This window comes from Xenopus tropicalis, chromosome 9, assembly GCF_000004195.4.
Source record: "Xenopus tropicalis strain Nigerian chromosome 9, UCB_Xtro_10.0, whole genome shotgun sequence".
NCBI lineage: Eukaryota > Metazoa > Chordata > Amphibia > Anura > Pipidae > Xenopus > Xenopus tropicalis.
In genome coordinates this window covers 76245225-76259688 of record NC_030685.2, presented here as the reverse complement: position 1 = coordinate 76259688, position 14464 = coordinate 76245225, and the positions used below count along the sequence as shown (strand labels likewise).

General features: G+C 40.8%; 1 protein-coding gene across 1 annotated transcript; it reads left to right on the top strand.

Annotated features, from left to right (window-relative positions):
* The first annotated feature begins 1082 nt into the window (after positions 1-1082).
* Positions 1083-10369, top strand: LOC116407832 (protein mono-ADP-ribosyltransferase PARP14-like). The gene is made up of 5 exons (XM_031893879.1): positions 1083-1382; positions 1933-2093; positions 4362-4424; positions 8858-9034; positions 10209-10369. Exons 2-5 carry the CDS (start codon positions 1979-1981, stop codon positions 10367-10369), a joined length of 516 nt encoding a protein of 171 aa, XP_031749739.1. The 5' UTR covers positions 1083-1382; positions 1933-1978.
* Positions 10370-14464: the final 4095 nt, after the last annotated feature.

Sequence of the window (14464 nt, the reverse complement as noted above, 5' to 3'; positions counted from 1 at the left end):
TAAAAATACCGTCAGGACAAGTTCACATTGGCTTGTTAAAATTCACAAAGAATCCACTCTCTGCTACTCAAACCCTGTGGCGAGATATGCCATAATGCATTTTCGACGTAGTGTTTCCCCTATACATTACAGATGAGAGTTCTATAATGCAGTCAGATTGCATCTCATAATGTATTGAATTCAAACAATGTAGAGTAGAGTATAAGCAAGAACAGGGTGCGTTACTTCTGGGAAATTCTTTCAGCTTTCTGAAAAACATTGTTACGAGAAAGTTGTTTTAGGATGAGCATAATACAAAGGTGTGGCAATATTTTCGTGGCTGGTATGTTTCTATGTGTCTGTTTACATCAACTATATATATATATATATATATATAATAGAAAGAGTGCTGCACACAGGGGCTTGATACAAAAGAAAAAACTTAGGGGCACATTTACTAATCCACGAAATTTTCGTACCGAACAATTGTAAACAGTGGTAAAACCTTTCCGATTTTTTCGTGCAAACGTCCGAAAAAGTCGTGCGGCGTATGAAAAAGTTGTGCGCCGTACGAAAAAGTTGTGCGGACGCCCGAAAAAATCGGCGAAAATACGCTCGGAGCGTTCGTGCTTTTGTAAATGTGCCCCTTAGAGTTTGTCCCTGAGGAAGAGCACTGGTTGTTCTCAAAACGTTCACCATCTGCAACTATACTGTAGCAAGTCACTTTTTCTCTGTTGTTTTATCTGCTGAAGTCGCCCTCATAACAGTGCAAATTGCAATTTATCAATGTAGATGTTAATTAGTATCATGTGCAAGTTGAGGTGAGATGTGGTGCCTGGAATTAGTGGTAGCTCAAGTTTCAGGGGACCCTGGAGATACCATCAGACTAGACCTGGCAGCAATTCCAGAGTGCCGCACACATAGGGGCTTGATACAAAAGAAAAAATGTTTTTATTGAAAAAATTCCAACGTTTCGAGCACGACCAGTGCTCTTCCTCAGGGACAAAATTAGGGTTTGTCCCTAAGGAAGAACTCTGGTCGTGCTCGAAACGATGGAATTTTTTCAATAAAAACATTTTTTCTTTTGTATCAAGCCCCTGTGTGTGCGGCACTCTTTCTATTATATTTTTGTGTCAAGCTTTTGTGTCAATCTATGATAAAGGAAGCATGTATTTGATGTTGCAGAAGTAAGGTGGCACTGGGGGCATAGAAGAAGCAATCCATGGTTAGTTCTCCTCCCCTTCTGGTCATGTACTTTTTGCTAAGGTGTTGTGCAAGGTATTACTGAAACTACTGGTTTCCTGCAGCATTCTGTACTCTCTGCATCTTCATTATCAAGGTAGGCCCTATCCATGGTGCAATTGAAACCCCCACAACGAAGGAAGGGTTATTGGCTTTGCATGGTGAGTAAACAATCAGCAGAATTTACTATTATGAATAAATATTGTCTAGATGTCCTCTGAAACCAGTATGTGTACAAAATACTGTCTATCCCTACTGATAATAATAAAGGATTATGGAAGTCTCTCAGATTTATCAATACACGAGTTCGAATCCCGAATGGGAAAAACTCGGAAACCTCTAAAGAAACCTCTAAAGATCGCAAACATCACGAAAATGCCCACAAAAAAATCGTACCAGTCACGACAATATCGCATTGGGGATCCGAAAGTGCCGAAACTTTCGCACCGAACAACTGCAAACAGCGGCAGAGCCTCTCCGAATCCTTCGTGAAAGCATCGTGAGGGCGTCCGAAAATTTTGTGCGGGTCCTCCGGGAAAGTCGCTCGGGCCCGAAAAAATCGGTGAAGATGCGCTCGGAGCGTTCGGATGAACGCTCCCAGCGTTCGTGTATTGATAAATCTGCCCCTTTGTGTATTTGGATAAATTTGATGCCGTTGTTTAATGGCAGTGATAAATACAAGTTTCTTCTTTACTTTTACTATTCCTACAGGGCATTCAGCCAGAACAGACCAAGGAATCAGTAAAAGAAGATAATTATGTATAAGGTAAAAATTGGTAAATCAATTTTAGATGTGAAAAAGGGGGACATAACTAAGGAAACTGCAGATGCCATAGTAAACCTGAATAATAAAAGACTGGACTATGACTCTGGTAAGTGTCATGTTTTTTTGTATTAAATGCTAAATTGCTAAAAAAAATTAAAAAAAAAAAGGAAGATTTAAAACTCCCTAGGATTCTTAAATATATATTAGTTTTTTCATCAGTGAGTAGATTTTCACATGTTCCAAGATAATTCAGACTCCAGTCCTGCTTTAGCTTTGCAAGTATATGATCTTGTAGTCTGATAAATAATCCTGCTTATGTTCTCATCAGGTGATTCCCTGTTTCATTGCTTCATTCCGACTCTTGAATCTGCCAGCCCTGTCCTCTGAACTCTATCTTGCTTGATTTCATACTGATCTTATAGATCAGGTAGCCACTTGGCCTTAAAGTGGACCTGTCACCCAGACATAAAAAGCTGTATAATAAAAGTCCTTTTCTAATTAAACATGAAACCCAAATTCATTTCTATATTAACACATCCATACCTATTATAAAAGCATTTTAAATTCCCAGCTGTCAATCATATAATGCCTGCCCCGCCTCTATGCCTTAGGCATAGAGGTGGGGCAGACATTTACTTTCACTTTCAATTCAGAACTTCTTAGATGTTGCTGTTCCCCTCACATTCCCCCTCTCTCCTCGCAATCTAATTGTGTAACCAGTGCATGGATATGGGCATAAGGTCCCCCCATACAGGCACAGAAACAAGATTTTGGCAGGATGCAATGCCTGCTTTGATAACAGTGTCCACAAAATGGCCTCTGCCTGCTTGCTGCTATTGTGAATTCCAAGGCTGAAGAAGATAAGATTAAAATAATTTATATAGTGTAAGTAAAGTTTATTTTGCTTGCCAAACACAATAGAAAACAATTTGAAATTATTTCTTAAGGTGACAGGTCCGCTTTAAGGAATTTTTGTCAAATTTGCTTTTCTGCATTTATTTGGAGCAGATTCGGCAACCTTGCATGGCCTTCTGAGAGCACAGGGACTTTCTAGTTTTGAGAAGTGATCCTTTCTCTCCGAGTTTTTGATTGCTATTCCCACCTACATCATCCCACAGGGCAAAAGAAATACATGCACAAGTCTAACATACAGGGCCTAATTTATGAATGTAGGAGCCAATTGCATAAATAAAGCAAAACTGAGCTTTATTTATTTTTTACAACAGTTAACACTGTTCATAAAAGTATTCGTACCCATACATTTAGGGGGAGATTTACTAATGCACGAACGGACCGAAAGCGTCCGAACGCGTTTTTCGTAATGATCGGTATTTTTGCGACTTTTTCAGCACCGTCGCAACTTTTTCGTATGTCCCGCGATTTTTTCGTCACCATTACGACTTTATTGTATATTTTCCGTGACTTTTTCGTCGCCGTTGCGAAAAAATCGGATTGGTTTTTCCGCTGGTTTCAATTGCTCAATACAAAAAAATTGCGACGCCGACGAAAAAGTTGTGACGGCAGTGAAAAAATCGTGCATAATAGGAAAAAAACGCGACGGTGACGAAAAAGTCACAAAATGTTTGTTTCCCATCTGATTTTTCCCCATTCAGGATTCGGATTCGTGGATTAGTAAATGTGCCCCTTAGTATAACTTGCAGTAAGCATTAATGTACCCCACTCCAGCCTGCTCTGGTGAATTCCACACTAGTGCACACACTGAATCAAGGGAATTACCCTCTGACTAGACCTGGCAGTAATTTCAGGCTCCCCTTGGAGTCCAAGGCTAATGCGGTTATTGTCTAGGCATGACAACAGAAATATGCGCTCAAAGTTCTCCAGAATTCTCAGAAAAAGCACTGGATTGTGGGTAAAAAAATAGCAACTATGCTTATAAATTAGGCTTACAGTCAATAATCCCCTAGTAGCACCTTCTCATCTAAAAGATCCTACATAAATCCAGAGAAAAGCAAAGAATACCCCCTTAGCTTTTGCCTGCTATGCCTCGCTACAGCAAAGTGCCGCCTTGTCAAGCAGATTTGAGAAGATATCCACAACCTTCTTAATTGTTCAATTCCTTCTATCAATCATCTCATCTATCGTCTTTAGTTGCTTATATCTGCAGTTTTTATTTCATTAATATCAGCTTTATTCTTTTGGTTAACCAATACACCAACATTGAACTGCATATGTCACCTTACCAGGCAGCTATGCTTTATGTAAAAAAATAATGGCTAAATTAACACCCAAGTCTAACTCTAGCTGTGTGGGTTAAAATTACAGTATGAAGATTTTCCATACTATTATATCTGATTGAGCATTGTTTCACTTTCATTTCATGGATTCTATAATCTCCTGTGCTTTTGTTTTACAGGCATATCAAAAACCATTCTGGCAGCTGCAGGGGACAGCATTAGGGAAGAATGTATTCGCTCAGGTACGGGGAAGACAGCTACAATTAAAACAAAAATGTGGTATAATAGAAAATCTCTGTACTTAAAGACAGGAATTTTAGGATGAAGGGACTCCCATTGGGATCTTGCTTTTAGCTTAATATAGTTATGATGTTTATTGCCATCACTTTTCACTAGTACAAGATTACAAAGATAATTTTCAAGATGTTCCAAAACATTAAGGTTGAGGAGACTGCTTCATAGAGTAAGGCAAAACCGGTCTGTAGTTGGGAATCTAATCTGCTTTGAACCCAGTGGGTGAGTTTTAGCCTATAGGATAAACCCATGTAAATGGGATTTTTTTTAGGAGTTTGGAATTCATTCCCAGAATTCCTTTTGTTTGCTTTTATCTGTATGAGGCAGTCTCCTCAGCCTTAATGATTTGTTTGAGAAACCACACGGCGACTCTACCTAAGCTGATCAGAAAACCCTGCACTACACTGATGAACCCCAAGAGGTGAAATGGGTCTGTAGTTAGGAATCTGATCAGCTATTATCCTGGCTTCAGCTTCAAACCCAGTGGGTGAGCTTTAGCCTATAGGATAAACCCATGTACATGGGATTTTTTTAGGAGTTTGGAATTCATTCCCAGAATTCCTTTTGTTTGCAAGATGTTCCAGAAAACTAAGGTGAACACCTTGAAATGTTCCAGAATGTAGAAGACCAAATACATGGTGATCCAACCAAAAGTAGTGATGTGCTTCAGGGTTGTGCTTCAGAGTAAGGAATGCCAACAAAATATTCTACTAAGGAGAACACTTTGGTGATGTTCCAAATATGAAAGACCAAGTACAAAGATACCTAGCCTACTATACTGATGTGCGCAAGAAGTCGATGGCATCGGGTCAGAAAGAGAGCATCATCACAATCATGAATTGTCTCATAATCTGGGATACAAGTACAAAGAGACCAATAAGATTGCACTCAAGCAGAAGTTTGTGTTTTAGGGTCACAGAATATATAATTAGTGATGAGCGAATCTGTTCCGTTTCGCTTCGCCGAAAAATTTGCGAATCTTTCAAAAGATCCGCGAAACGGCGAAAAATTTGCGAAGCAGCGAAAATTCCAATGCGACAAAAAAAATTGTTGCGCGCGGCTATTGTTTCGTCGCACGCGGCTATTGTTTTGTTGCCCGCGGCTATTGTTTTGTTGCCCGCGGCTATTGTTTTGTCGCACGGCTATTGTTTCGTCGCACGCGGCTATTGTTTTGTCACACGGCTATTGTTTTGTCGCACGGCTATTGTTTCGTCGCACGGCTATTGTTTCGTCGCACGGCTATTGTTTCGTCACACACGGCTATTGTTTTGTCGCCCGCAACTATTGTTTTGTCGCACGGCTATTGTTTCGTCGCACGGCTATTGTTTAGTCGCACGGCTATTGTTTCGTCACACACGGCTATTGTTTTGTCGCCCGCAACTATTGTTTTGCCGCACGGCTATTGTTTCGTCGCACGGCTATTGTTTCGTCACACACGGCTATTGTTTTGTCGCCCGCAACTATTGTTTTGTCGCACGGCTATTGTTTCGTCGCACGCGGCTATTGTTTTGTCGCACACGGCTATTGTTTCGTCGCCCGCGTGCGGCGAATTTTTTTCGCGACGAAATTTTTCATCCGTTTCGCGAAACAATCCGCCAATGGCGAAACGCGGAAATTTGCCGCGAATCCATGCCTGGCTAAACTTTTCGCCCATCACTATATATAATAACTTTTAAAATATCTTACTTAGTAGAACGCCTTCCTCATGATAAAAATGTAAGTTATATACTTTTAATATGTTGCTATTATACATATAAATAATTATATATAGAGACTGGTGAGAGGTATAAGAGCCAGAGTGGTAGCAGACACAATTAATAGACTTCAAGGGTTCGTGACAGTAGGCAGAAGGTCAGGCAGACCAAGGATCAGGGCAGGAGGCTTAGACAGGAAACAGGAAGCTGTCAAAGCAGGGAAGCCAAACAGACCAATTAGGGTACTGAAGGGGAAAAATCACAAGCAAAGTCAAAGACATAAGGCGGCCAGCAAGCCAATGAATTAGAGCTTGGTAAACAGGAAAGCAAAAAAGTACTGCCAAAAAAGATGTCCAGGCATCAGCCTATCTGCAGAGCGGGTTTAAATAGCAGGAAGGTCAACTCCCATTGATTCTATTTTAATCCAATAATTCAAAATTTTAAAACATATTTCCTTTTTCTCTGTAATTATAAAATAGTACCTTGTACATGATCCCAACTAAGATATAATTACCCCTTATTGGGGGCAGAACAGCCCTATTGGGTTTATTTAATGGTTAAATGATTCCCTTTTCTCTGTAATAATAAAACAGTACCTGTACTTGATCCCAACTAAGATATAATTACCCCTTATTGGGGGCAGAACAGCCCTATTGGGTTTATTTCATGGTTAAATGATTCCCTTTTCTCTGTAATAATAAAACAGTACCTGTACTTGATCCCAACTAAGATATAATTACCCCTTATTGGGGGCAGAACAGCCCTATTGGGTTTATTTAATGGTTAAATGATTCCCTTTTCTCTGTAATAATAAAACAGTACCTGTACTTGATCCCAACTAAGATATAATTACCCCTTATTGGGGGCAGAACAGCCCTATTGGGTTTATTTAATGGTTAAATGATTCCCTTTTCTCTGTAATAATAAAACAGTACCTGTACATGATCCCACATTTGATTTAATTAATCCTTATTTTGGGCAAAAACTCCTACTGGGTTTATTTAATATTTAAATGATTTTTTAGTGGTCAAAGGGGCTGATTTATCAAAATTTCAGTTTGTTATCTCTTTATTTATTTTCCCAGTTTTTAAAACATTCCAAAGTTATAGTCTCATTGAAAACAACGTGATTCTCGTCACCATGCAATTTATCGCTTTGTTTCTTAAACAAGCTAGCATTCAAGAAGAAAAGTTGCATGAGTTTTGTCGCAGTTATTTTTTTTCACATTTGCCTTTCTTTTTTACGAACTCAAATTTTTATAAATCTACCACTTAAAATATGGTGATCCAAATTAGAGAAAACCCCAGGTCCTGGCATTGAGAGGCCTACTTGAAGAATGGCAGCAGTTTAAATTTAAACCAATAAAAGTCAATAGGTGAACTGTGATTGGCGGTTGGTTTGGGCACCTTGGCATAAATAGTATGAGGATGATGGCATTTTAAATTTAAACCAATGAAATTCAATGAATGAAATCTGATTGGCCGCACCACCTTTTTCTATTTTTGAACTGTAGTCCCCCCAGTGACCAACATCAGAAAGAAATTTAGTACAGGTATAGGACCCATTATCCAGAATGCTCGGGACCAAGGGTATTCTGGATAAGGGGTCTTTCTGTAATTTGGATCTCAATACCTTAAGTCTACTAAAAAATCAATAAAACATGAATTAAACCCAATAGGATTGTTTTGCATCCAATAAGGATTAATTATATCTTAGTTGGGATCAAGTACAGGTACTGTTTTATTATTACAGAGAAAAGGGAATCATTTAACCATTAAATAAACCCAATAGGGCTGTTCTGCCCCAATAAGGGGTAATTATATCTTAGTTGGGATCAAGTACAGGTACTGTTTTATTATTACAGAGAAAAGGGAATCATTTAACCATTAAATAAACCCAATAGGGCTGTTCTGCCCCCAATAAGGGGTAATTATATCTTAGTTGGGATCAAGTACAGGTACTGTTTTATTATTACAGAGAAAAGGGAATTATTTAACCATTAAATAAACACAATAGGGCTGTTCTGCCCCCAATAAGGGGTAATTATATCTTAGTTGGGATCAAGTACAGGTACTGTTTTATTATTACAGAGAAAAAGGAATCATTTAACCATGAAATAAACCCAATAGGGCTGTTCTGCCCCAATAAGGGGTAATTATATCTTAGTTGGGATCAAGTACAGGTACTGTTTTATTATTACAGAGAAAAGGGAATCATTTAACCATTAAATAAACCCAATAGGGCTGTTCTGCCCCAATAAGGGGTAATTATATCTTAGTTGGAATCAATTACAAGGTTCTGTTTTATTTCTACATAGAAAAAGGAAATCAGTTTTAAAATTCTGAATTATTTGATTAAAATGCAGTCTATGGGAGATGGGCATTCCGTAATTCGGAGCTTTCTGGATAACGGGTTTCCGGATAAGGGGTCCAATACCTGTATTGGCGGACTCCAATTCATAAATCTCGAAAAGTAAAAAAAAAAACAATTTTCTCAAAATTGCTCAGTAAATGTGCCCGTTAATTTCCCTATCTTTGCTAATAATATAATATATAGACATAGAAAGCCATTTGCTTGTATATGGAAACATAAAAAAGAAAAAAACAAAAAGAAACAAACAAAAAAATGTATATACAGTATATATATATATATAGTTAATTTTGTATACATGACTTACTGTGTTTCAGGCAAACAGCCTCATGGTGATGTTGTTGTAACGGGGGCTGGAAATCTGAGATACCACAGGATAATCCATCTGATTGACGCTGTAAATACAGTTAAGATTGTGGCCGGAGTCAAGGAGGTGCTAAAGGCATGTGACCAACATAACCTACGATCTGTCACTTTTCCTGCAATAGGAACAGGTATGTATCTATGAATATTTTTCTAAAATTAGTACCCGGATCAGCCTAATATGTTCTCAACATGCAAGTAGGCAAATACGGCAGAGATCCGTTCATAAGGTGAGCTAGCCAAACAAGCAGATTTAGGAACTTTACATTCATAGGTGTTAAAGGGCAACTATCACCCTTATATTGTTTCCCCCACCAGAGGTGCAGCCTAATAGAGCCCAAACTCCAGATAGGGGAAACCATAATTTTTTTCAAAAAAACTCCTCCCCACTAGTGCTACCCACACCAGTAGGGTGCTACCCGCTGCAGGCGGCCATGTTGGTTGGTGTTCATGCGCAGCTGACATAGGAGCGGTGAATGTAAATCATCGACCTACGTCACACACGTGTGCATATTGAGTTGCGCCACTCGCTCATTATTCGTGTGCCCCAACATGGCTGCCCGCACCGGGAGATCTATGGAGAACAGGTAACTCATCCGGAGGGCAGCTATTTTTCACCCCTGTTGTCATGAGACTTGCTCTGGGTCATTTATAAACACTGGGCAGTAACCCATGGCAACCAATCAAATTGTTGCATTCATTGTTCTACCTGCAGCTGGCTAAAAAAAGCAAATTACCGATTTGATGCTATGGGTTACTGCCCAGGGGCAAATTCCCCAGTGATGATAAATGAGAGACTATGGGTCATTTATCAACACTGAGTAAATTTGCCCATAGGCAATAACCCATGGCAACAAATTAAATTGTTGCATTCATTGTTCTACTTGCAGCTGGCTGAAAAAAGCCAATCACCGATTGGTTGCTTTACTGCCCATGGGCAAGTGTTGATAAATAAGCCCCACTGTCTTGAACTCATTTGGAAAATTATTATCAATTAATTTTTCGCCATGCATGGATCTGCAGCAAAATTCCGCATCTCACAATTGGCTAATTTTTTTGTGAAACTGCGGTGAAAATTTGCTTGAGAAAGAACGCCCGTTGACTTTAGTGCATTTGCAGTGAGAAAAAAGTTGCGTGAATAAGAAAAAAATTGTTGAAAAACTGTAATTTTTCACCGTTTCACAAATTTTTCAGCAGTTTTGTCAATTTTTTTGTGAAACGGGACAGTTTCGGTCATCACTAGTAATTATTAAACATTGATTCCCTGAAGTAATTGGATGCAATTTTATTAAATATCTATTGCAGGAAAAGCAGCAATTGGTGCAAAGAATTCCCTTGAATGCATTCTCACCGGCATCGAAGAATACGCGTTAGGCACAGCCACAAGCTGCATCTCACAAATTCATATTATTGCTTATAAGGAGAACATCTATCAAGAATATGAAGTAAATTTATACTTACCGTAATTTACATTTCCCTTAGTCCCTGCGGCAGCAACCATGAGATTACATTCCCCTGTCAGGTAGGACAAGCAGATAGAGAGTTAAATAACAAAAACCCCACCTATAAGTAGGAGTTCCTTACCAGCCTCTGATAGTGTATTTAAAAGTAACACAGACAATCATGCTTCAAACAATTTTAATGGGAGGGTAATTCTTGCTGCCGCAGGGACTAAGGGAAATGTAAATTACGGTAAGTATAAATTTACTTCTTCCCTTACGTCCCCTTGCGGCAGCAACCATGAGAACTAGCGAGTAATTTAGGGTGGGTCAAGGTTACACCGCCCTCCGGAGTATGCTGCTGCCAAAGGAAGCTTCCTGAGAGGCTGCGATGTCCACCCTATAGTGTTGCACAAAAGTATTAGGATTACTCCAGGTGGCTGCACGGCAAATGCTGTCTATTGACACACCAGCCATCTCTGCCCAGGATGTTGATATTTTCCTCGTGGAATGAGCTCTTATCCTAAATGGTGGAATAAGATCATCTTTAATATAGGCCATCTGAATAGTCTCCCGGATCCACCTGGCAATAGAGGGTCTGGAAGCTTTAAGCCCTTTTTGTTTCCCTGCAAAACTGAGAAATAGATTTTCCTCTCTCCTGAACGGCTTTGTTCGTTCAAGGTATATCTTTAAACTTCTCCCCACATCCAGTAGAATGAGCTGGCTATCTTGAGCTTGAGATCCTTGATTCACATAAGGTAGCACAATCTCCTGATTAATATTACCAGCCGTAGACACCTTAGGTCTAAAATCAGGCAGAGTTCTCAATACCACTCGATCCGGCAAAAAAGAGATGTATGGTTCCTTGGATGAGAGGGCTTGAAGTTCTCCAATACGTTTAGCCGACGTGATAGCCACCAAAAAGAGAGCTTTGAAGGAGAGACATTTTAAAGAACAATCCTGAAGAGGCTCATAAGGTGATTCACAAAGTTTCTTTAAAACTAGCGAGAGATCCCATGTTGGACAAGGGTAGAGCACCCTAGGACGGATCTTGGATATAGCTTTCAAAAACCTCTTGACTAATGGTAATGAAGAGAGCGGCCTATCCAAAAGGGCAGAAAGCGCAGAAATCTGTACCTTGATTGTATTAACAGCCAGCCCCTTGGAGAACCCTTCTTGAAGGAATTTTAGTACAGATTTGATTGGTGGTTGTCTATGGTTAATTTGATGGTTGCAACACCAGCTTTTGAATATTCTCCAATTCCTGGAGTAGATTCTATTAGTGGACTGCTTCCTGGAATGGATGAGGATATCAACTACTTCAGGCGATAAGTCCTGCTCTGTTAAAATGGACCTATCAGTCTCCAGGCTGTAAGTTGAAGTCTCGCAAGATCCTGGTAACATAGAGACTCCTGGGTCAATAGGGTCGGAAACTGGGGAAGAATCCAAAATTTCCGTCTGGACATTCTCATTAACGGTGCAAACCAGCTTCTCTTGGGCCAGAAGGGAGCTATTAGGATGGCATTCGCTTGATCCAGCTTTATTTTCTGAATCACTCTGGGAATCATCGGAATTGGTGGGAATACATACACCAGGGGAAAGTCCCACCTGAAGGACATTGCGTCCAAGTAATCTGGCTGATCCAGTTTGTTGAGAGAGCAGAACATCTCCACCTTGCGATTCCTCCTGGTTGCCATCAAATCTATCACCGGCACTCCCCAAAGACTGGAGATCTTGTGAAACATCCTGAAGTCTAGCGCCCATTCCCCTGGCACTGACAATCTCCTGCTCAGGCAGTCTGCCAAAATGTTGTCCTCTCCTCTTATATGGACTGCTGTCAACTGGACTACATTGTTTTCTGCCCATAACAGGATCCTGTAGACCTCCTGACTCAGGATAGGCGCTCTGGTACCCCCTTGCTTGTTGATATAAGCAACTGTTGTCGAGTTGTCTGACATAATCTTTAGATGGGTTCCCCTTAGGCGGTGCTGAAAAAACTGAATTGCCTTGAAGACTGCTCTCAGCTCCCTGAAATTGGAGGACATTGAACTCTCCATGGGACTCCAGGCTCCCTGAGCTGTCTTCCCATATAAGTGAGCACCCCATCCTTTCTGGGAAGCATCCGTGGTAAGGACAGTCCACTCCACCTGCTGGAACGTCGAGCCCTTGGATAATCTGTTCCTCTGGAGCCACCACCCCAGCTGAAGTTTTGTCTCTCTGCTGACAATTATTCTGTCTTCTAGTGAGGACAACCGACGATCCCATCTCCTCAAGATCTCTGTCTGTAGGGGCCTCATATGAAACCTTGCCCACGGCACTGCGGCTATGGAAGAAGTCATCAGACCTAAGACTCTCATTGCTAGACGGAGAGAAATCTGTGGGAGCTCTATTATGTTGCGAACAGCATGTGTCAACCTGAGTATTCTCTCCTCTGGTAAGTATATTTTCATTTCTGCCGAATTGATGAGGAAGCCCAGAAATTGAATTTCCCTTGATGGAACAAGGGTCGATTTCTCCCAATTTATTATCCAGCCCAGTTTTTGGAGTAAGTCTGTAGTCTGAGTTAGATGTTTCTGCAGAAGTGTGGCTGATACTGCTGAAATCAGCCAATCGTCTAGGTACGGGACCACTGAAATCCCCTCCTTCCTCAAGACTGCTACCACCGAAACCACCAATTTGGTAAAAACTCGAGGGGCTGTTGTTATCCCAAAGGGTAAGACTCTGAATTGCAGGTGTAGAAGAGAGCCTCTGATTACCACCGCTATGCGAAGAAACCTTCTGTGGGGTGGAAACAATGGCACATGCAGGTAAGCATCCCTGAGATCTAAAGAAACCATGTGGTCTCCCCGATCTATCACATTCATCACTGATTTGATAGTCTCCATTCTGAAGGACTTTTTCCGGATGTATCGATTGACAAAACGTAAGTCTATTATGGTTCTGAAGGAACCATTTGGTTTGGGCACTAAAAAAACCTTTGAATATGTGCCCTGAAATTCCTCTAATGGAGGAACCTTCTCGAGGACCCTTGAAGAAATAAACCCCTCTATAGCCTCCTCGAGGGCTAATTGTTTTGCAGACTGGGCCAAGGGAGTACGAAGAAACCTCTGAGGCGGACACTGATGGAACTCTATCCGATAGCCATCTTCTATAAGCTGGAGAACCCATCTGTCTGTTACAGTCTCTTCCCATTCTGGTAGAAAAAAATGTAGTCTTCCTCCAACTGGAAGAAGGCTTCTGGCGTCAGAAGGGTGACTTCTTTTTCTGGAAGGAGGGCTTGTCTCCTCCCTTGTTGAAAGAAGAATTCTTTCTGAAGGGACGAAATGAATCCTTATCTGATCTCCTTCTGTCCCTCCTAAAGGGCGACTCACGTTTAGGAGACCTTTTGGCTCTGAAAAACGAGTTTTTATTCTTTCTCACATTTTCCTGAGGCAGACGTTTACTCTTGGCACCTGACAAAGATTCCAATAACTTGTCTAGTTCAGAACCAAACAGATGACCAGGCTCAAACCCCATGGTACACAGACTGTTCTTTGAAGCAACATCAGCTGTCCAGGTTCTTAGCCAAAGAGCCCTCCTAGCAGCGGTGGATAAGGCCATCGCCTTAGCTGACAACTTAATTCCCTCTAAAGTAGCATCACATAAAAAGTCCAGAGCCATATTGATTCTTGCAAGGGAATTGGACAAATCTTCTCTAGGAACTTTATTGGCTACATCTTCACCAAGTTGTTTAAGCCAAAATCTAGTGGAGCGTGCAACACCTGATGCTGCCAGAGCTGGTTTACAGGCAGCAACTGCTGTAGTATAAGAGCGTCTAAGAACACACTCTACTTTACGATCCATAGGATCCTTCAACCCGGATCCGTCCTCCACCGGAATTAAAGTCTTTTTGGAAAGTCTAGCAATTGCTATGTCTACCTTAGGAGGTGTCTCCCAGGCCTGTGACTCCTCCTCCTGCACTGGAAACAAAAGCTTGTGTCTTTTAGTTATTGTAGGCGCTTTTTCTGGATCTTTCCATTCCCTTTTCATGAGATCCTTCATGATGGGATGAATAGGAAAAGCTTTAGCTCTTTTTACAGTCTGAGAAGAGGTGTCTGCTTCTGTTCCCTCCAAAGAGTCCAT

Coding starts and splice junctions, on each gene's coding strand:
- LOC116407832 (XM_031893879.1), top strand. CDS start 1,979: ATGTATAAGGTAAAAATTGGTAAATCAATTTTAGATGTGAAAAAGGGG. Junction 4,425..8,857: donor GGAAGAATGTATTCGCTCAG/GTACGGGGAAGA, acceptor ACTGTGTTTCAG/GCAAACAGCCTCATGGTGAT. Junction 9,035..10,208: donor TTTTCCTGCAATAGGAACAG/GTATGTATCTAT, acceptor TATCTATTGCAG/GAAAAGCAGCAATTGGTGCA.